This window comes from Triticum urartu, chromosome 2, assembly GCF_003073215.2.
Source record: "Triticum urartu cultivar G1812 chromosome 2, Tu2.1, whole genome shotgun sequence".
Taxonomy (NCBI): Eukaryota; Viridiplantae; Streptophyta; class Magnoliopsida; order Poales; family Poaceae; genus Triticum; species Triticum urartu.
Genome location: NC_053023.1, coordinates 401,018,519 through 401,039,794, shown reverse-complemented (window position 1 = coordinate 401,039,794; position 21,276 = coordinate 401,018,519). Strand labels below are relative to the sequence as shown.

General features: G+C 45.7%; 2 protein-coding genes and 4 non-coding genes across 6 annotated transcripts; 5 read left to right on the top strand and 1 right to left on the bottom strand.

The window, feature by feature from the left end:
- Window positions 1–9,659: 9,659 nt before the first annotated feature.
- LOC125537534 (60S ribosomal protein L13a-1-like) lies at window positions 9,660–12,474 on the top strand. Its single transcript, XM_048700850.1, has 3 exons — window positions 9,660–10,136; window positions 10,226–10,313; window positions 12,141–12,474. Exons 1-3 carry the CDS (start codon window positions 9,748–9,750, stop codon window positions 12,282–12,284), a joined length of 621 nt encoding a protein of 206 aa, XP_048556807.1. The 5' UTR covers window positions 9,660–9,747; the 3' UTR covers window positions 12,285–12,474.
- On the top strand, window positions 10,754–10,836 carry LOC125541865. The gene has a single exon (XR_007297705.1). It is a non-coding gene; the product is annotated as a small nucleolar RNA R12 (small nucleolar RNA).
- LOC125541842 lies at window positions 11,268–11,350 on the top strand. The gene has a single exon (XR_007297687.1). It is a non-coding gene; the product is annotated as a small nucleolar RNA SNORD24 (small nucleolar RNA).
- Window positions 11,487–11,568, top strand: LOC125541840. Its single transcript, XR_007297685.1, has one exon. It is a non-coding gene; the product is annotated as a small nucleolar RNA SNORD24 (small nucleolar RNA).
- Window positions 11,751–11,833, top strand: LOC125541841. The gene has a single exon (XR_007297686.1). It is a non-coding gene; the product is annotated as a small nucleolar RNA SNORD24 (small nucleolar RNA).
- Window positions 12,475–16,452: 3,978 nt separating the features above from the next.
- LOC125537532 (probable LRR receptor-like serine/threonine-protein kinase RPK1) lies at window positions 16,453–20,818 on the bottom strand. The gene is made up of 2 exons (XM_048700849.1): window positions 18,270–20,818; window positions 16,453–17,303 (listed from the first exon to the last, which is right to left on the bottom strand). The coding sequence occupies exon 1, from the start codon at window positions 20,472–20,474 to the stop codon at window positions 18,288–18,290; it is 2,187 nt and encodes a 728-aa protein (XP_048556806.1). The 5' UTR covers window positions 20,475–20,818; the 3' UTR covers window positions 16,453–17,303; window positions 18,270–18,287.
- Between the last annotated feature and the right edge of the window lie 458 nt (window positions 20,819–21,276).

Below are 21,276 nucleotides of genomic sequence, written 5' to 3'. Positions count from 1 at the left end.
CATGTGGCCCCCCGGGACAGGTGGCCCCACCCGGTGGGCCCCCGGGACCCCTCCGGTGGTCCCGGTACAATACCGATAACCCCGAAACTTGTCCCGATGGCCGAAACAGCACTTCCTATATATAATTCTTTACCTCCGGACCATTCCGGAACTCCTCGTGACGTCCGGGATCTCATCCGGGACTCCGAACAACATTCGGATTACTGCATATACATATCTTCATAACCCTAGCGTCACCGAACCTTAAGTGTGTAGACCCTACGGGTTCGGGAGACAAGCAGACATGACCGAGACGACTCTCCGGTCAATAACCAACAGCGGGATCTGGATACCCATGATGGCTCCCACATGCTCCACGATGATCTCATCGGATGAACCACGATGTCGAGGATTAATCAACCCCGTATACAATTCCCTTTGTCAATCGGTATGTTACTTGCCCGAGACTCGATCGTCGGTATCCCAATACCTTGTTCAATCTCGTTACCGGCAAGTCACTTTACTCGTACCGTAACGCATGATCCCGTGACCAACCACTTGGTCACCTTGAGCTCATAATGATGATGCATTACCGAGTGGGCCCAAGTGATACCTCTCCGTTACATGGAGTGACAAATCCCAGTCTCGATCCGTGTCAACCCAACAGACACTTTCGGAGATACCTGTAATGCACCTTTATAGTCACCCAGTTACGTTGTGACGTTTTATACACCCAAAGCACTCCTACGGTATCCGGAGTTACACGATCTCATGGTCTAAGGAAAAGATACTTGACATTGGAAAAGCTCTAGCAAACGAACTACACGATCTTGTGCTATGCTTAGGATTGGGTCTTGTCCATCACATCATTCTCCTAATGATGTGATCCCGTTATCAATGACATCCAATGTCCATAGCGAGGAAACCATGACTATCTGTTGATCAACGAGCTAGTCAACTAGAGGCTTACTAGGGACATATTATGGTCTATGTATTCACACGTGTATTACGATTTCCGGATAATACAGTTATAGCATGAATAAAGACAATTATCATGAACAAAGAAATATAATAATAATGCTTTTATTATTGCCTCTAGGGCATATTTCCAACAGTCTCCCACTTGCACTAGAGTCAATAATCTAGTTACATTGTGATGAATCGAACACCCATGGAATTCTGGTGTTGATCATGTTTTGCCCTAGGGAGAGGTTTTTAGTCAACGGATCTGCTATATTCAGGTCCGTATGTACTTTACAAATCTCTATGTCTCCATCTTGAACATTTTCACGAATGGAGTTGAAGCGACGCTTGATGTGCCTTGTCTTCTTGTGAAACCTGGGCTCCTTGGCAAGTGCAATAGCTCCAGTGTTGTCACAAAAGAGTTTGATTGGCCCCGACGCATTGGGTATGACTCCTAGGTCGGTGATGAACTCCTTCACCCATATAGCTTCATGCGCTGCCTCCGAGGCTGCCATGTACTCCGCTTCACAGGTAGATCCCGCCACGACGCTCTGTTTGCAGCTGCACCAGCTCACTGCTCCACTATTCAACATATACACGTATCCGGTTTGTGACTTAGAGTCATCCAGATCTGTGTCGAAGCTAGCGTCGACGTAACCCTTTACGACGAGCTCTTCGTCACCTCCATAAACGAGAAACATGTCCTTTGTCCTTTTCAGGTACTTCAGGATATTCTTGACCGCTGTCCAGTGTTCCTTGCCGGGATTACTTTGGTACCTTCCTACCAAACTTACGGCAAGGTTTACATTAGGTCTGGTACACAGCATGGCATACATAATAGAACCTATGGCTGAGGCATAGGGGATGATACTCATCTCTTCTATCTCTTCTGCCGTGGTCGGGCATTGAGCTGAACTCAATCTCACACCTTGCAAAACAGGCAAGAACCCTTTCTTGGACTGATCCATTTTGAACTTCTTCAAAATCTTATCAAGGTATGTGCTTTGTGAAAGACCTATGAGGCGTCTTGATCTATCCCTATAGATTTTGATGCCTAATATATAAGCAGCTTCTCCAAGGTCCTTCATTGAAAAACTCTTATTCAAGTAGGCCTTGATGCTGTCCAAGAGTTCTATATCATTTCCCATCAAAAGTATGTCATCTACATATAGTATGAGAAATGCTACAGAGCTCCCACTCACTTTCTTGTAAACGCAGGCTTCTCCATAAGTCTGCGTAAACCCAAACGCTTTGATCATCTCATCAAAGCGAATGTTCCAACTCCGAGATGTTTGCACCAGCCCATAAATCGAGCGTTGGAGCTTGCACACCTTGTCAGCATTCTTAGGATCGACAAAACCTTCCGGCTGCATCATATACAACTCTTCCTTAAGGAAACCATTAAGGAATGCCGTTTTGACGTCCATTTGCCATATCTCATAATCGTAGAATGCAGCAATTGCTAACATGATTCGGACGGACTTTAGCTTCGCTACCGGTGAGAAAGTCTCATCGTAGTCAATTCCTTGAACTTGTCGATAACCCTTAGCGACAAGCCGAGCTTTATAGATGGTCACATTACCATCCGCGTCTGTCTTCTTCTTGAAGATCCATTTATTTTCTATGGCTCGCTGTTCAACGGGCAAGTCAGTCAAAGTCCATACTTCGTTTTCATACATGGATCCTATCTCGGATTTCATGGCTTCTAGCCATTTGTCGGAATCCGGACCCGCCATTGCTTCTTCATAGTTCGTAGGTTCATTGTTGTCTAACAACATGATTTCCAAGACAGGGTTGCCGTACCACTCTGGTGCGGAACGTGTCCTTGTGGACCTTCGAATTTCAGTAGGAGCTTGATCAGAAGTATCTTGATCATCATCAATAACTTCCTCTCTAGTCGGTGCAGGCACCTCAGGAACATTTTCTTGAGTTGCGCCATTTACCGGTTCAAGAGGCAATACTTCATCAAGTTCTACTTTCCTCCCACTTACTTCTTTCGAGAGAAACTCTTTCTCTAGAAAGGACCCATTCTTAGCAACAAAGATCTTGCCTTCGGATCTGAGGTAGAAGGTATACCCATAAGTTTCTTTAGGGTATCCTATGAAGACGCATTTTTCCGACTTGGGTTCGAGCTTTTCAGGCTGAAGTTTCTTGACATAAGCATCGCATCCCCAAACTTTTAGAAACGACAGCTTAGGTTTCTTCCCAAACCATAATTCATACGGTGTCGTCTCAACGGATTTTGACGGAGCCCTATTTAAAGTGAATGCGGCAGTCTCTAAAGCATAGCCCCAAAAAGATAGCGGTAAATCGGCAAGAGACATCATAGATCGCACCATATCTAATAGAGTGCGGTTACGACGTTCGGACACACCGTTACGCTGAGGTGTTCCAGGCGGCGTGAGTTGTGAAACTATTCCACATTTTCTTAAGTGTGTGCCAAATTCGTGACTCAAGTATTCTCCTCCACGATCTGATCGTAGAAACTTGATTTTCCTGTCACGTTGATTCTCAACCTCACTCTGAAATTCTTTGAACTTTTCAAAGGTTTCAGATTTGTGTTTCATTAAGTAGACATACCCATATCTACTCAAGTCATCAGTGAGGGTGAGAACATAACGATAGCCTCCGCGAGCCTCAACACTCATTGGACCGCACACATCAGTATGTATGATTTCCAATAAGTTGGTTGCTCGCTCCATTGTTCCTGAGAACGGAGTCTTGGTCATTTTTCCCATGAGGCATGGTTCGCATGTGTCAAATGATTCATAATCAAGAGACTCTAAAAGTCCATCTGCATGGAGCTTCTTCATGCGTTTGACACCTATGTGACCAAGGCGGCAGTGCCACAAGTATGTGGGACTATCATTATCAACCTTACATCTTTTGGTACTCACACTATGAACATGTGTAGTAATACGCTCGAGATTCATTAAGAATAAACCATTGACTATCGGAGCATGACCATAAAACATATCTCTCATATAAATAGAACAACCATTATTCTCGGATTTAAATGAGTAGCCATCTCGTATTAAACGAGATCCTGATACAATGTTCATGCTCAGACATGGCACTAAATAACAATTATTGAGGTTTATAACTAATCCCGTAGGTAAATGTAGAGGTAGCGTGCCGACGGCGATCACATCGACCTTGGAACCATTCCCGACGCGCATCGTCACCTCGTCCCTTTCCAGTTTCCGTTTATTCCGCAGCTCCTGTGGTGAGTTACAAATATGAGCAACGACACCGGTATCAAATACCCAGGAGTTACTACGAGTACTGGTAAGGTACACATCAATTACATGTATATCAAATATACCTTTGGTGTTGCCGGCCTTCTTGTCCGCTAAGTATTTGGGGCAGTTCCGCTTCCAGTGACCCTTCCCTTTGCAATAAAAGCACTCTGTCTCAGGCTTGGGTCCATTCTTTGACTTCTTCCCGACAGCTTGCTTGCCGGGCGCAGCAACTTCCTTGCCGTCCTTCTTGAAGTTCTTTTTACCCTTGCCCTTCTTGAACTTAGTGGTTTTATTCATCATCAACACTTGATGTTCCTTCCTGACTTCTACCTCTGCTGATTTCAGCATAGCAAATACTTCAGGAATGGTCTTTACCATCCCCTGCATATTGAAGTTCATCACAAAGCTCTTGTAGCTTGCTGGAAGCGACTGGAGGATTCTGTCAATGACCGCGTCATCCGGGAGATTAACTCCCAGCTGAGTCAAGCGGTTATGTAACCCAGACATAGTGAGTATGTGCTCACTGACAGAACTATTTTTCTCCATCTTACAGCTGAAGAACTTATCGGAGACTTCATATCTCTCGATCCGGGCATGAGCTTGAAAAACCATTTTTAGCTCTTCGAACATCTCATATGCTCCATGTCTCTCAAAACGCTTTTGGAGCCCCGGTTCTAAGCTGTAAAGCATGCCGCACTGAACGAGGGAGTAGTCATCAGTACGTGTCTGCCAAGCGTTCATAGCGTCTTGGTTCTGTGGGACGGGTGGATCACCTAGCGGTGCTTGCAGGACATAATCTTTCTTGGCAGCTATGAGGATGATCCTCAGGTTCCGGACCCAGTCCGTATAGTTGCTGCCATCGTCTTTCAGCTTGGTTTTCTCTAGGAACGCGTTGAAATTGAATACAACGTTGGCCATTTGATCTACAGGACATATTGTAAAGATTTTAGACTAAGTTCATGATAATTAAGTTCATCTAATCAAATTATTAATGAACTCCCACTCAGATTAGACATCCCTCTAGTCATCTAAGTGTTACACGATCCAAGTCAACTAAGCCGTGTCCGATTAACACGTGAGACGGACTAGTCATCGTCGGTGAACATCTCCATGTTGATCGTATCTTCCATACGACTCGTGTTCGACCTTTCGGTCTCTGTGTTCCGAGGCCATGTCTTCACATGCTAGGCTCGTCAAGTTAACCCTAAGTGTTTTTGCATGTGTAAAACTTCTTACACCCGTTGTATGTGAACGAAAGGATCTATCACACCCGATTAACACGTGGTGCTTCGAAGCGATGAACTGTAGCAACGGTGCACAGTTAGGGGAGAACACTTCTTGAAATTGTTGTAAGGGATCATCTTATTTACTACCGTCGTCTTAAGTAAACAAGATGCAAAACATGATAAACATCACATGTAATCAAATAATAATAGTGACATGATATGGCCAATATCACATAGCTCCTTTGATCTCCATCTTGGGGCTCCATGATCATCCTTGTCACCGTCATACTCATCGACATGTAAGTCGTGATTCCTTGTACAAGAACATGATCAATCTCATACATCACATATATCATTCATCACATCCTTTTGGCCATATCACATCACATAGCATACCCTGCAAAAACAAGTTAGACGTCCTCTAATTGTTGTTTGCATGTTTTACGTGGCTGCTATGGGTTTCTAGCAAGAACGTTTCTTACCTACGCAATGACCACAACGTGATATGCCAATTGCTATTTACCCTTCATAAGGACCCTTTTCATCGAATCCGATCCGACTAAAGTAGGAGAGACAGACACCCGCTAGCCACCTTATGCAACTAGTGCATGTCAGTCGGTGGAACCTGTCTCATGTAAGAGTACGTGTAAGGTCGGTCCGGGCCGCTTCATCCCACGATGCCGCCGAATCAAGATAAGACTAGTAACGGCAAGCATATTGAACAAAATTAACGCCCACAACTACTTTGTGTTCTACTCGTGCAAGAGAACTACGCATAGACCTAGCTCATGATGCCACTGTTGGGGAACGTTGCAGAAAACAAAAAAAATTTCCTACGGTTTCACCAAGATCCATCTAGAAGTTCATCTAGCAACGAGTGATTAGATGCATCTACGTACCTTGTAGATCGCGAGCGGAAGCGTTCAAAGAACGGGGATGATGTAGTCGAACACGACGTGATTCAAATCACCGATGATCTTAGCACCGAACGGACGGTGCCTCCGCGTTCAACACACGTACAGAACGGATGACGTCTCCTTCTTTCTTGATCCAGCAAGGGGGGAAGAGAGGTTGATGAAGATCCAGCAACACGACGGCGTAGTGGTGGATGCAGGGCGTCACAGTAGCAGGGCTTCGCTTATACTACGAGAGAGAGACGTAACGGGGAGAGAGGAAGCACCAAAGGCTGAGGTATGAAATCCCTCCTCTCCCCCACTATATATAGGAGGGCCAAGGGGGGGTGGTGCGCAGCCTAGGAGATCCAATCTCCTAGGTGCGGCGGCCAGGGGAGGGTTTCCCTCCCCCCCAAGGCACCTCGGGGTGCCTTCCACCACTTGGACTCCTCCGTGGTGGAAACCCTAGGCGCATGGGCCTAGTAGGGCTGGTGCCCTTGGCCCATATAGGCCAAGGCGCACCCCCTACAGCCCATGTGGCCCCCCGGGACAGGTGGCCCCACCCGGTGGGCCCCCGGGACCCTCCGGTGGTCCCGGTACAATACCGATAACCCCGAAACTTGTCCCGATGGCCGAAACAGCACTTCCTATATATAATTCTTTACCTCCGGACCATTCCGGAACTCCTCGTGACGTCCGGGATCTCATCCGGGACTCCGAACAACATTCGGGTTTACTGCATATACATATCTTCATAACCCTAGCGTCACCGAACCTTAAGTGTGTAGACCCTACGGGTTCGGGAGACAAGCAGACATGACCGAGACGACTCTCCGGTCAATAACCAACAGCGGGATCTGGATACCCATGATGGCTCCCACATGCTCCATGATGATCTCATCGGATGAACCACGATGTCGAGGATTAAATCAACCCCGTATACAATTCCCTTTGTCAATCGGTATGTTACTTGCCCGAGACTCGATCGTCGGTATCCCAATACCTTGTTCAATCTCGTTACCGGCAAGTCACTTTACTCGTACCGTAATGCATGATCCCGTGACATCAACCACTTGGTCACTTGAGCTCATAATGATGATGCATTACCGAGTGGGCCCAGTGATACCTCTCCGTTACGGGAGTGACAAATCCCAGTCTCGATCCGTGTCAACCCAACAGACACTTTCGGAGATACCTGTAATGCACCTTTATAGTCACCCAGTTACGTTGTGACGTTTGATACACCCAAAGCACTCCTACGGTATCCGGGAGTTACACGATCTCATGGTCAAAGGAAAAGATACTTGACATTGGAAAAGCTCTAGCAAACGAACTACACGATCTTTGTGCCATGCTTAGGATTGGGTCTTGTCCATCACATCATTCTCCTAATGATGTGATCCCATTATCAATGACATCCAATGTCCATAGCCAGGAAACCATGACTATCTGTTGATCAACGAGCTAGTCAACTAGAGGCTTACTAGGGACATATTATGGACTATGTATTCACACGTGTATTACGATTTCCGGATAATACAGTTATAGCATGAATAAAGACAATTATCATGAACAAAGAAATATAATAATGATGCTTTTATTATTGCCTCTAGGGCATATTTCCAACACCATGTCCATTATCCATTAATACAAAGTTATTATAAATTTGCTCTTTTACATTCCTTTTACTTTTTAGCTCTTTGATATTATCACTATCTATTGCTTTTAATCTTGTAACTAGCAAGACAATGTGATTACTAACCTCCTAGTCAGGCTGGGTGCAAGCATTTGTATTGTGTTTGTGTGCAAGTGTTGTTTACATTGTCAGCTTGGTGAGTTCTACTGGTTCGATAAACCTTGATTCTTAACAGGGGGAAATACTTTATGTTGTGCTACATCACCTTTCCCCTTGAGGGAATCCAACAACTCCTACGGGAGTAGCATCGTAGTACAATTTTTGGGACTATGCGTGGCACATAGGGATGATTCAATAGATTAATATTAGAAAGACAAGTTTGAGGTGGTTTGCTGTTAGGCACACCTACGGAATTTCTTCTTACTTTCTTCGATAAAAAAATATAAACTTTGGATCAACTCTTTATTGCACGTGTTGAGGGATTATCATGATGTTGAACTATGTTACTCCCTCCGTTCACTTTTGTAAAACGTTTTAGGCATTTAAAACAACACCCAAAACAGTTCGATTTCAGATGTCTTAAACGTCTTACAAAAATAAACAGAGGGAGTAATGATGTTGAGAGGTGGCAATAGCGAAAATATGAACCATGTGCCTTGTTTCCACGCATTCAAACACTATTTAACTCATTTTTGTTACTTGTTACGTTGATGTTTTTATTTATTCAGATTAGAAAAACATATTTCTACCATCAATATCGCACATCTATCATTATCTCTTTACCGAATTAGTGCACCTATACACCTAACAACTTTGAGTGTTTGGGGGGGGGGGGTTAAAAGACCACTTGTATTTGACTGAATGGTTGTTTGAGACAAACCATCTTCACCATGCATCTCTTGCGGATTGATAAACCTTAAACCATGGAAATTTGCCGCTGTACGACAAAACTTTGTGCTTGGTGGCCCAACAGAGTCTACAAGATAAGGTTATGTAATAGACATCACCCCGTGCGCCCTTCTGGGCCGGCCCATATGCGCAACGGGATGCCTCCTGTTTTTTTTGCTTTTCTATTTTATTTCTTTGCTTCTTGTTTTTTTCTTTTATGTTTTTGTTTACTTCTTTAAGAATTCAAGGTTTCCAAAAACTTCCAAATTTAATTTTTTTGTGAATTTTGAATTTTTTCCGAGAAATCATAAAATATTCATGAATACAAAAATTATTTATGATTTTGAAAGATGTTCGGAAATCATAAAATGTTCATGATTTTCAAAAAATGCTCGCAAATTTGGAAAAAGTTTGGGATTTCATATAATGTTCATTAACTAAAAATGTTCAAAAAAATTAAAAAAGTTTGCGAATTTCAAAAACTGTTTGCAAATTTTTAAAAATAATCATGGATTCAAAAAAAATTCATGCATTCAATACATTTTTTCATCAAAACAATAAAATTATTCCTGAATTTAAAGAAAATGTTACTCAATTCCAAAAATGTTTGCGGATTCAAAAAAATGTTCAAAGTTTCAAAAATTTGTTCACAACATGCGCACGGGACTGACCCGCTTTCTGACATAGTGTAAGCCTATTAGGACTTTTTGTGGAGTACAGCCCATTAAAAGTTTATTAGGTAACGAGGCCTATTGTTCTTTTGAGAGCACTAGCAACCGCCTGGCCCAATCTGCTACCTCCTGGTCGCCTATAAAATCATAAACCCTAACGTCTTGCTGCTCCCTCCTTCGCCGCCGCCACCCACGACCACCACCGGAGCCGGAGGAAGAGAGGAAGGGAGAAGCCAACAACAGGTAACGATGGTGTCTGGCTCCGGTGTGTCCGCGCGTCGCGTGGTGGTGGATGCGCGCCACCACATGCTGGGTCGCCTTGCGTCGATCGTGGCCAAGGAGCTGCTCAACGGGCAGCGCGTGGTGGTGGTCCGGTGCGAGGAGATGTGCATCTCCGGCGGGCTGGTCCGTCAGAAGATGAAGTACCTCCGCTTCCTCCGCAAGCGGATGAACACCAAGCCCTCGCACGGCCCCATCCACTTCCGCGCTCCCTCGCGCATTTTCTGGCGCACCGTGCGCGGCATGATCCCGCACAAGACGCCCCGCGGCGAGGCCGCACTCGCCAGGCTCAAGGCTTTCGAGGGCGTCCCGCCGCCTTACGATCGCACCAAGCGTATGGTCATTCCCGACGCGCTAAAGTACGCGCCTTATCTTTCTTGCTTGCACTCTAATGGCGGATTTAGTTAGTTATGTGGTGATGATCTTTGTGTGACTTGTTGTTGGATAGGGTTCTGAGGCTGCAGCCGGGGCACAGGTTCTGTCTGCTCGGCGAGCTTTCCAAGGAGGTCGGATGGAACTACCATGAAACTATCAAGGTACGTTTTGTTACATCGATCACTCTGGTTGTCACCTCTGAACAAAAATGATGATGATGTGATGCATACATATGATTCTTTGGCTCACAATGTTAGATGTAGTTGTCCTGTGGGTTTAGTTTGTAGATATCAACCAGATTTTTATTGAGAATTTTAGATGATAGCTTCTCACTGTGTGGCTAAGTCAAAATTAATTGCTGTCGAGCTGAAACACAGGTTAGGTTATGGGTCGACATGAAATAAGGTTTTGGATAGTGATAGAGTGAAATGCTGAATTGTGTAAGCCTATTTTACTGATTTTAACAAAAGGCACTGTCAAGTTTCCTTTTGTGCTTAGCTTAGTAGCTTCCATCAGTTCCTTCCTTGTTAAGTGCATTGAGAACTTTTTTGTGCCATTTGAATTTGTTGATTTTTTACATTGTAAGTGCAAATTTAGCATGACTGGGATGATGCAGAAACTCAGGACTGATGTCCATTGATTTTTCACAAAGATGATGCTTACAACCAGCTACTTCTGACTATTCATGCTAATTTTTTGACAGCAAAAGCTATTTTAATTCGCCTGTTCCCTCGTGTCTGATGATATTTTTATCTTTTAGCCCGATTTTGATTAATTTTGTCAATGATGATTTCTGATTGATCATGGCATTTGTTGCCACACTCCATTGTAAGATTCTCATGTAGTAACATTTGGCTGTGGTTATCATCATGTTCTTTTGTTGGTTTCTCTTGTGTTTAGTTGACGACCATAACCACCAAGATCTCTGAGGCGTATCTAACAACCAGCAATTCTTATTGTTATTTAAAATTTGTTGTCTAGTTCGTCTCAATTATTTGAACTCAGATATCAAATCATAAAACTGCGATTGGGACTTCGGCACCTGTTTCTCATTCAACATTTGGCTGTGGCTTTTAGCCTGTTCTTTTATTTGATTCTCCTGTGCTTCAGTTATAAGCCTGTGATGTGAGATTAATGTTTGCTACTCTTGATGGGTGTTCCCCAGTTGATGACCATAATCACCAAGATCTCTGAGGCCTCTTTTAACTAGCAGGGATTCTTATTGTTATTTAAAATTTGTTTGCTAATTTGTTTCAATTATTTGATTCTCATTTAACATTTGGATGTGGTGTTTAGCTTGTTCTTTCGTTTGATTCTCCTGTGCTTGAGTTATAAGCCTATGATGTGAGATTAATATTTGCTACTCTTGATGGATGCTCCCAGTTGATGACCATAATCACCAAGATCTCTGAGGCCTCTTTTAACAACCAGGGATTGTTTTCTTATTATTGTTTAAATCTGTTATAGTTTGCTTCAATTATTTAATAAGACAGCAAATCATAAAACTGGGATTGGGTCTCATAATACCTGTTCCTCATGTACATTTGACTTGGCTTTTACCCTGTTCTTTTGTTTGATTCTCCTGTGCTTTAGTTGTAAGCATATGATGTGAGATCTATATTTGCTACTCTTGATGGGTGCTCCCCAGTTGATGATCATAACCACCAAGATCTCTGAGGCCTCCTATGACAGCCATGGCTTGTTTTCTTATTGTTTTTTATTTTGTTAGCTAGATCGTTTTAGAAAAAAAAATCAAAATCAGATTGCACATATCGTAATGATGTTAGATAAATGTGCGCTGCTCTTGTTGAGCATTTCAATAGTTAATGGCCATTGACCAGCAAGATCTCCAGCGCCATGTTAGGTTCTTGATTGGGGACTGTTTTTAATTCTTTATTTGAGCGCATGCCTTGAAAACATACGCATACCTGCTGCCACTAGATGTTATTTGGAAAATGGCTCATCACCTCTTTTGTTTAAACTGGCAGGAACTAGAGGAGAAGAGGAAGGAGAAGGCAAAGGTGTCGTATGACAGGAGGAAGCAACTGGCCAAGCTGCGCTTCAAGGCTGAGAAGGCTGCCGAGGAGAAGCTGGGTTCTCAGTTGGACATCCTGGCACCAATCAAATACTAGTGTGCCGCCCAGTCATGCATGGTCTGTTTTGCTGGATAATGGTGGTTATTGCTTACGTTAGTAGCCTGAGAGTGTCGTTGAGATTTGAAACCTCTGAGTATCTATACTATTCCAATCTTTGTAGCAAATGGATTGTTTGGTATTGTTGTTTTCGCCCCATGAGATTTCAAAGATGTGTTTTCTCCCATCATGTTTTTGTTGTCGCCAGAAACTTATGACGCTTCTAGATCCAGCTCTCACACAAATCAAGCGTGCAAGCGAGTTAAAGCACATTGATCCGCGGCAACATTATTGTTTGTCTTCACCCATACCGGTTCAGGTGTTTGCCAACATTGCCCAGCACTGCAGTTTAAGCAAAGACGAGGTTTTCTCTGCCCATTTCACTGGTTACAGAGGATCGAACACCTCACCATCATGCGATCCAACGGTTTCTGGACATCCAAATCGAGTACATTATGGAGATAATCGTACACAGATCGGCCATCAGAATATCTTTTATTTCCACGTTAGGATTTTTAGTTTAAACCGATGGCGAGCTGTCCAGAAACTCTTCGCATGCGAGCGATGCATCAAGGGCATGCTTGGTAGGTTGCATCCTTTTTTTGGTCTTTTTATCTGTGACTCAGTTGGACCTAACTGAGTAAATGTATGCCAAAAACGCATGCTTGTTTGGTGACATGCGTTGGGCATGGCGTAGCTTGTGATCACCTCTTCTCACCAGTGATGACCTTATTGCACACAATTAAAACATCATTTCAGTCCTAACTAGTACATAAATGGTAGTTCATCCTAACTACTAATAAATAGCAGTAGAAATTAACAGTCATATGTCTCAAAAGAGAAAAGTTCACCGATGCCGAACTAGGTGAAAGTCCATCCCTCTTCTTAGTCACCTACTACTAAAATTGCCTTTCAGCATCTCAAAGAAGCACTTGTTGCAGCTCCAATACTAGCTCTACCAGACTTCAAGAAACATTTTGTTGTAGAAACAAATACTAGCAACAAAGAGATTGGAGTTACGCTTATGCACGAGGGTCACCCTCTCTCTTACCTCGGCAAAGCTCTGGCCCTAAGTCTCAGGCCCTATCCACACATGAAAAGGTAGATACATGGAAGTCATACTTACAGCATGCACCTTTCACCATTTCTACTAATCACAAAAGCTCGATACATTTGCAAGATCAGCAGTTAAGTAGCTTTTCTTCTATGCAACATAAGGCATTTCTCAAACTCTTGGGGCTCCAATATAACATTGTCTATAGAAAAGGTTTGGATAGTGCTGCATTTGATGCTCTGTTAAGGCCCCCTACACCTATGGAGTTGGCTGCCATTTCCTTTTGAACACCCAAGTGGCTATTTGTGGTAACTGAAGGCTATCAACAGTACCCTGTAGACAAAGAATTGTTGCAGAAATTGGCACTTGCAGGAATAAATGTCAAAGGCTACTCTCTCTTGTCAATGGGGTCATCAGGTACAAACATAGAATTTGGCTGAATCATAACAATGAAGCACATCAGGCAATTATGCTCTCTTTACATACTAGTGGTATTGGTGCATATTCAGGTTTCCAAGCCACTTATCAGCACATTAAAGGGTTGTTTGCTTGGCTTGCAATGAAACAGGACATACAAGCCTATGTTCAGAACTGTACCGTATGCAAACAAGCCAAGTCTGAGCACACCAAGAAACCAGGGTTATTGAGTCCACTTCCCATACCCAAAGAGGACTAGAATCTGGTTAGTAAGGATTTCATTGGAGGGTTGCCAAGGAGTAAAAACATTGAAGAAATAGCCCCCCCTGCTTTATATTATAAAGCAACCAACACCGATCACATAGCAACTGCTGGGGCCAGCAGCACATCAAGCCAAAAAAAAAGGAAAAGAAAGAAGAAACAAATGCCAACAACGACAGCTCGATAAAGCGCGGATGACCCGCCACCGCTGCGCCCTTCGGATTCGTCCCACCACGGTCCAAGGGTCCTAACCGCCGCGTACCAAGCAACACCTCCAAGAAGGAATGTGACGCCGACGCTGCTGCCCGGACGTGCCCTAGGGTTTCCTCCGACACACAGAGGGAAGTGGGGGATGGACACCACCGACACCCTTCAAGAAGGAATGGTGGCACCCGCAGCGTCACCGCATCGGTGCCGGATGAACCGGCAGGGAATTCTTCCGCACCCTAAACTCCATTGCCCAACCGATCCGGAGCCAACCAACCAACTTGCTGCCCACCAGCATGCGCCAACGTGGTCTTGATGCCACCCTCGCTGCCTCACTTAGATCACCATCACGAGCCCTAGGACGGAGAGAGGAGCGCCAGGAATTGGGAGCGGCAGCACCGGAGCCGTGCGGGAGGGAACCACCTCCACCGCCATCGTGCGGGAGACCTGTGCCTCCAGCACCGTCACGGTCACCGTCCGGATGTGGCAGCAGGGGCATACCAGGCCACCCGGGCCAACCCAGGCCCAAATCGGGCCCGCAAAGCCCGGCCGCCATGCTGCAGCAGGCCAACGCCAGCGCCGTCACCACCCACCAGCCCAACACTGCTCCTCCGCCTCCTGAAAGCCACGCCATCGACACGCCCCACCACCGTCCTGCCCAGACCCAGTTGGGCCCCCAAGGGCCTGGATTTGGGCCGAGCGGGCACCGCCAGATCGCGCCACCCCGCCACCAACACCGGTGCCGCCGCCCAGCAGATCACCCGCGACCACGACAGGCCATCCCGCTGTCGTATCGGACCATCGCTGTCTAGGTGCACCCCACGGCTCCGCTCTGCCCCACGGCGGCACATCGCCGAGAGGTGAAGGCCAGGGGCCGCCGGCGCCGGACGCCATCGACGATGGCGGGAAGGGAGTAACGGGAGAGGGCTCGAGGGGGAAGGCGCCAGGAACACGGCTGGTCGCCTGCGGGGGCAACGCAGTCACGAGGGAGGGGGGGGGGGACTTGACAGCTAGACTCCAAACTAGACTCCAAATGTTGACAAGTAGAGTAAAAACTTTGGCACAATCTTAGTTGCCATTGATAAGTTCAGTAAATATTGTCACCTTATACCACCGTCCCATCCTTTTACGGCTCTCCAAGTAGCTCAGTTGTATGTGGATAACATGTATAGGTTGCATGGACTTCCGCAAGTCCTAATTGATAGAGATCCCATTTTCACCAGCACTCTGTGGCAAGAGTTATGCAAGCTTGGACAGACTGAAAGATTGAGTTAATGCCTCGAGACATTCCTTGGGTGTTTTGTTCATTCCACTCCAAAGAAAAGTACTGGTACAACACACACTATGATTCAACTTTGGGAACAACATCCTTCTAGGTTCTCTATGGATATCAGCCTCGGCACTTGGGCCTTTCTAACTTACAGAGTTCCTTGTCCACTGACTTGTCTGGATGGTTAGCTGAACGCAATTTGATTCAAGGGCTGATTCGGGAACGCCTGTTGCGCGCTTAGCAACATATGAAATTCCATGAGGATAATACGCGCCCAAACATGCAATTTCAGGTGGGTGATCAGGGTATTTCTGAAGCCCAACCATTTGTTCAAAAGTCAGTGGTTCGTCGTTCCAATCACGAGTTGGGATTCAAATATTTTGGATTCTACCAGATCACTGCTCGTGTGGGTGAGGTGGCTTATCGCTTGGCATTACCAACTTCAAGCAAGATTCATCCTATGGTACATCCTTACATGTTTCCTTACTCAAACTTGCAGACCCACCGGTCCCTGGCTCAGACATTTCGGATTCTTTGTTCCTCCTTGGCGACAAGATAGATATCCAAGCCGGCTCAAGTGTTGATGTCCCTACTGATGCGGGTGGGAGGTAATACTCGCACACAGTGGAAGATAGCTTGGAGCGGATTGCCACTATACATGACTACGTGGGAATGGTCCAGTGCTACGGCTGCAGCAACAATGGCGCGGTGATGAACAGTGAGGGCAAGGTTTTTATTTTTATTTTTTTGAGAAACAACGGTGAGGGCGAGCTGTTCTTTAAGAGGGGTATGCTACGACCTGGGCCTGGCCCATGCGTGAACCCTGGCTGAAGCAGCCCAACCCATGTGGGCTTGTAACGGTCACCTAAGCGAGTGTTGCGTTTCGCTAAAAAAAAAGCGAGTGTTGCGTGTATAGGCACTTTCCTCTCCCTGCCTACTTCTTCTTCTTCCCCACGCCACTTCCGTGAAGTTCTAGCCTCCCACATCCCGGCGTGACGCAGGGAAATGCTACTGTCCTGTAGCACAAAGGGCTTTCCACAACTGTTCGTTTGTCGACCAAGCTTCCAATACCGTCCCTTCCTCCAAAGGGCTCTGGAAGTCGACGTCGATGGAGTTGCAAGTGCTGCCGCCCTTAAACTGGCCCAGTCCAATCCAGTCCAGCTCCTCTCTATCTACATGACCATGGCTGCGTCTCTGCTTTCATCGTCTCCGGCTGGGTCTCCAGTTCTCCGCACAATGAACACAAGCAGCTGGACTACTCCTACGCGGTGAACGGTGAGCTGTTCGATGATATGCCTCCTCAGCATCGGGTATTTTCCTCAATCCAAGTCCACCTGCTGGTGCACCACTAACCCAAGTCTACGTGCTACTTTCACCTTTTGCAACTTCTTTTTTGGAGTAAATCGTTCGTTTCCACCTGGACCCGACCAATTCATTTACCTTGTTCTTCATGTCCACAAGCGTGACAGCCTGAGACTGAGAGAAGACCACCAGAACCTAGACCTTTCAGCAAGGCTGCCACTCATATTTGCATCCCTGCAACAGACACAGAACCTTGGCTGCGGCGCACATTTAACGACCAACAAATTCGATCACAACAGTACCACCGATAACAAGACGGTGTTTGGCGGTGAGGGAGTAAACATGTTTAGACCTCTTCACACCACAAAGGAACACAAAAGAGGCCTTATTATTATCCTGCTAACCATACTAAGGGTGTTCCTATAACACAGGGCATATGTCCATCTTGTCCTCGAATCGCTCCTGTGCGGAACAGACGACCTACCACTGTGCCACAAGCCCTGGTGAACTGCATACAAGAAATGGCACATGTCAGTAAGGACAACATCAGTCTCTAATAAAGGTAACCATGACTATCCCTATCTGGATGCAACATTAATGAAACTAGAGACACAACTATTTCAGATTTCCCCCCATAAATAGAGTGCACATCTTATGCTGAACCAGCAAATGATTTTGACAGCCAGGCATGTTCAGCATCAAAGTGAGATTTCCCTTGAATAACGGGGAAAATATGTATACCACATCGATGGCCAATTATGTGCAGCTTCAAAAATACAACCAAAAAGAGGCTTTTTCTTTTCTAGGTGTGACTACCAAAGATGTTCCTTTTTCACCAGTGCCACCACTGATACTTTATTTTGGAAAAATAATTCCTGCATACTAAATTACGCACTAGTCAATCCATCAGTTTTTCTACCAGCCTTTTCTCTCTACCGCATTACCAAGAAGCGACAGGGTACTATGTCAGTTTCTTGCACAGCCATCTGCTTTGAGAAACAAATTGTTGTCATCCAAACTTGCTTCTTTCTCTAGTTAACACATAGGGGAGCCTGAATTTTATTTGCAGAATTCGACGAGGGAACGTCCTTATAAATATATTGCACAATGCTATAGAAGCCGAAAAGAAAAGAAGGCCATAGAGATTATTCACATCTGTATGGGCGATTTTACTAATATAGCACATTTATGAAAAATGAGAAGGAAAGATGATCTCCTTGTTTATAAACTGACGCACTAACCGTAGGACACTTGCACAGGAATCTACATTGTATGATGGTATAATAAGAAGAAAAAGTAGAAGTAGCAAACATTCACACTGTTGAGGAAAAAAGAGGAAATTACTACTGGAACTTTCCTTTGAGTATTATCACATCAACATAGGTATAAGCATCCAGTCTATCCAAAGTAAACTAACTTAATATCCATGGATAAGAAGTGGATAAAAATAGTCCATGTAATAAGTGCTTCTTACCTCCATTCTTGTTCTTCCCTAGTAAGAAGGCGGACGGAGTTCTCTTAGACGGCGAACAACATGCTTCATTTTGGGCCTAGAAGAAAGAGACTCCACAGTGCACAGGACCCCCAGGTTCATAATCTCAACCAGGTCATCATGTGGGGCCTTATTCCACAAGCCCTCAACGAAGAACTCGCAAACTCTACCGCTTTGGATTAGCTTATTAGCCCAGCTAATAATGTTGAAACCATTTCCATATGGAGAGAATGATGGATCCAGTACTTTCTTATCCGAGATCAGTTCAAGAAGCAGAACCCCATAGCTATAAACATCTGCTTTATCAGACACACGGCATGTCGTTGCATACTCCGGCGCGACATAACCGAAAGTACCAGCAACACTTGTGGTTGTATGAGTTTGTGAGTTGCGAAGAAGTTTCGCTAATCCAAAATCGGAGAGATATGCATTGAAGTCATTGTCGAGCAATATGTTGCTTGGCTTAACATCTCGGTGCAGAATGCGGGGGGAGCACTCATCATGCATGAAAGCAAGAGCATGAGCAATATCCAGAGCAATTTTGTGGAGCACTCTCCAACCAATTTGCCTCTTAGTTCTCTCCTGTATGAACCTCTCCAAGTTTCCACCTGGCAAATAGTTGTATATCAGGAATGTCTCTTGGTCACTGATATGGTACCCCATGAGAGTGACAAGATTAGGATGGTGACGCCGCCCAAGGGTTTCAACTTCTGCTTGGAACTGCTTGTTACCGTGTTGCCTCCCAATAGAAAGCCTCTTTACTGCCACCAAAACCCCAGGTGCAACCTCAGCTCTATATGTCGCGCCAAAGCCGCCAAAGCCGATGCAGTTGCTTGCATTAAAATTTCCAGTGGCCCGGACAATTGCCTCGTAAGTTAGGGAAGCTCCAATGTCAACGCCAGCAAAAACCTTCACCTCCCTCTCCCTTCTAGTGCCAGTGCCAGTGCCAGAGCGTCTTGGTTGCCTTGGGGTCCGTCTTCTCCTTTTGAAAACGTATATGGTGGCCACAACTAGAAGAGCAACAATGACGACTAACACCAAAGCTATTGCAACAATCTCTATGGTCTTCAGATGACCAACATTGCCGCTGCCATCAGGCGGTGTGCCTCGGTTTGCCTCGGTAAGTACCCAGGTGCTTTTGTACTGGGGGATGACTGTAAATACTTCAGCAGAGTGGGGTGGTGGACCTACCCCTGAACTATCAGCTGTCACTTGAGAAATCTCTTCCATTTCAGGTGATGGCATAGGAGAGGAAACCTTCGCAGGGAGCAGATCACTGTCAAGGAGTAGAACTGTGTGATCTCTCAGTGCCACGAGATCAATGGGAACCACTCCTGACAGAGAATTTGAGGACAAATTTAGCAGCCTCAGCGATCTCAGCTGACCCAGACCGGATGGTATCTCACCACTGAAATTGTTCCCAGCTAATGACAGAAACCTCAACTTCTTGAGCTCCTTGAGAATGGAGGAAGGCACTTGCCCATGGAGTAAATTTCTGCTGAGGTCCATCTTGACAAGGTAACTGCAATGCCGGAGCTCCGGCGGAACGCCACCGGCTAGTCTGTTCCCGGACAATTCCAAGACCCGCAACTCGGCAAGCCTCCCAATCTGCGGAGGGATGAAACCATCCAGAGAATTGGAAGACATCCGGAGCCGCCGGAGGTGCGAGCAGTCCCCGAGACCAGGAGGGATTCTCCCGGAGAGCTGGTTGCCGGAAAGGTCCAAACTCTGCAGCCCCTTGGGGAAGATGGCCGGAAGGGAGCCGCGGAGGGAGTTGCCCGCAAGGTTGAGGACCTCCAGGTTCTGCAGCCTCCATAACTCACCAGGTATCTCTCCGCGGAGCCCTCGGGAGGGTAGAGAAAGTACTTTGAGGTCGGTGAGGCCGGCCACCGCCGGTGACAACACCCCGGCGAGGCGCCGGCTGGGTTGGGAAGGGAGGGAGATGGCGACGACCCGGGACCGCATGTCGCATCTCACCTCCTTCCAGGAGCAGTGTTGAACGCCTGAGTCCGGTGACCAGTACCCAGGGACGTCGCCGCAGCCGGAGGAGAGTCCGTTCATGAGTTGGAGGAGAGCCCACCTATCATGTTCTTGGACTAGCGAGGAGGAAGCGGCGGCGATATGGTGGAGGAGGAATAAGGTGGCAATGGTTGTGAAGCAGAGTGTTCTCTGGCGATGGAAGGCCATCTCCGACTAGTCGCCGACGAGGCCCTGGCTCTGTGGGAGCAGAGGGTGTGGAGTCGGGTGTGAAAATGGAATGGGCCGAATAGTGAAGGCTTATAGCATCATTAAAAAGACGAAGCGACAACGACTCGGGAGTGATAAGAGAAAACTGAAGGGGCTAGACTGCGAGAATCGGATGGCTTTACTTGATTAATTTTTTTTTCTATTCATAGCCTAGTACCTTTCTTGGCTATATTTTGGGAAGAATACATTTGTTTTGCAATTTTAACTGGTCGTGACAGTGGCAATAGCCGATCCGGTTGTTAGTTTAGTGACTGTTTGTTTCACATTTGATTTTGAAATACCTAACCACATTCACCATGTGGTTTGTTTGGTAAATATACCGTGCTAAGTTTCTACACTGCATTTTCTTAGCGATGGTGAACCTTTTGGCGGCAACTTAAAGATCATTCATGTTTAAAAAAAACTTAGGCCCAGCCATAAAGGCGAACCGCTTCGGGTGCTGATATCGACACATACTCCTAACGGCCCATCGTATTTGGCGCCTATATTGTTGGGCCGAAAGTTTTGCTTTCAACAGTTGAAAGTAGCGACGACCCATCACATTCACTACTTTCGTGTCTGAAGGCGTCTTTGCAACCTCATTCTTCGCCCCCCCCCCTACTCGACTCTTCTCATGTGGGCTCAAGTAACTAAACCATTTTTAAAATACATGGTAATCAACTACTCAATAATCAAATCTACTCCACAGAAGTAAAAGAACATGAAAACTACTCCGTCAACGCTAGATTATGTTTTGTTTAAT

Excerpts from the sequence above, each read along its gene's own strand:
- LOC125537534 (XM_048700850.1), top strand. The coding sequence starts at position 9,748 with ATGGTGTCTGGCTCCGGTGTGTCCGCGCGTCGCGTGGTGGTGGATGCG. Across the intron at positions 10,137-10,225 it reads GTCATTCCCGACGCGCTAAA|GGTTCTGAGGCTGCAGCCGG; the intron begins GTACGCGCCTTA and ends GTTGTTGGATAG. Across the intron at positions 10,314-12,140 it reads ACTACCATGAAACTATCAAG|GAACTAGAGGAGAAGAGGAA; the intron begins GTACGTTTTGTT and ends TTAAACTGGCAG.
- LOC125537532 (XM_048700849.1), bottom strand. The coding sequence starts at position 20,474 with ATGGCCTTCCATCGCCAGAGAACACTCTGCTTCACAACCATTGCCACC.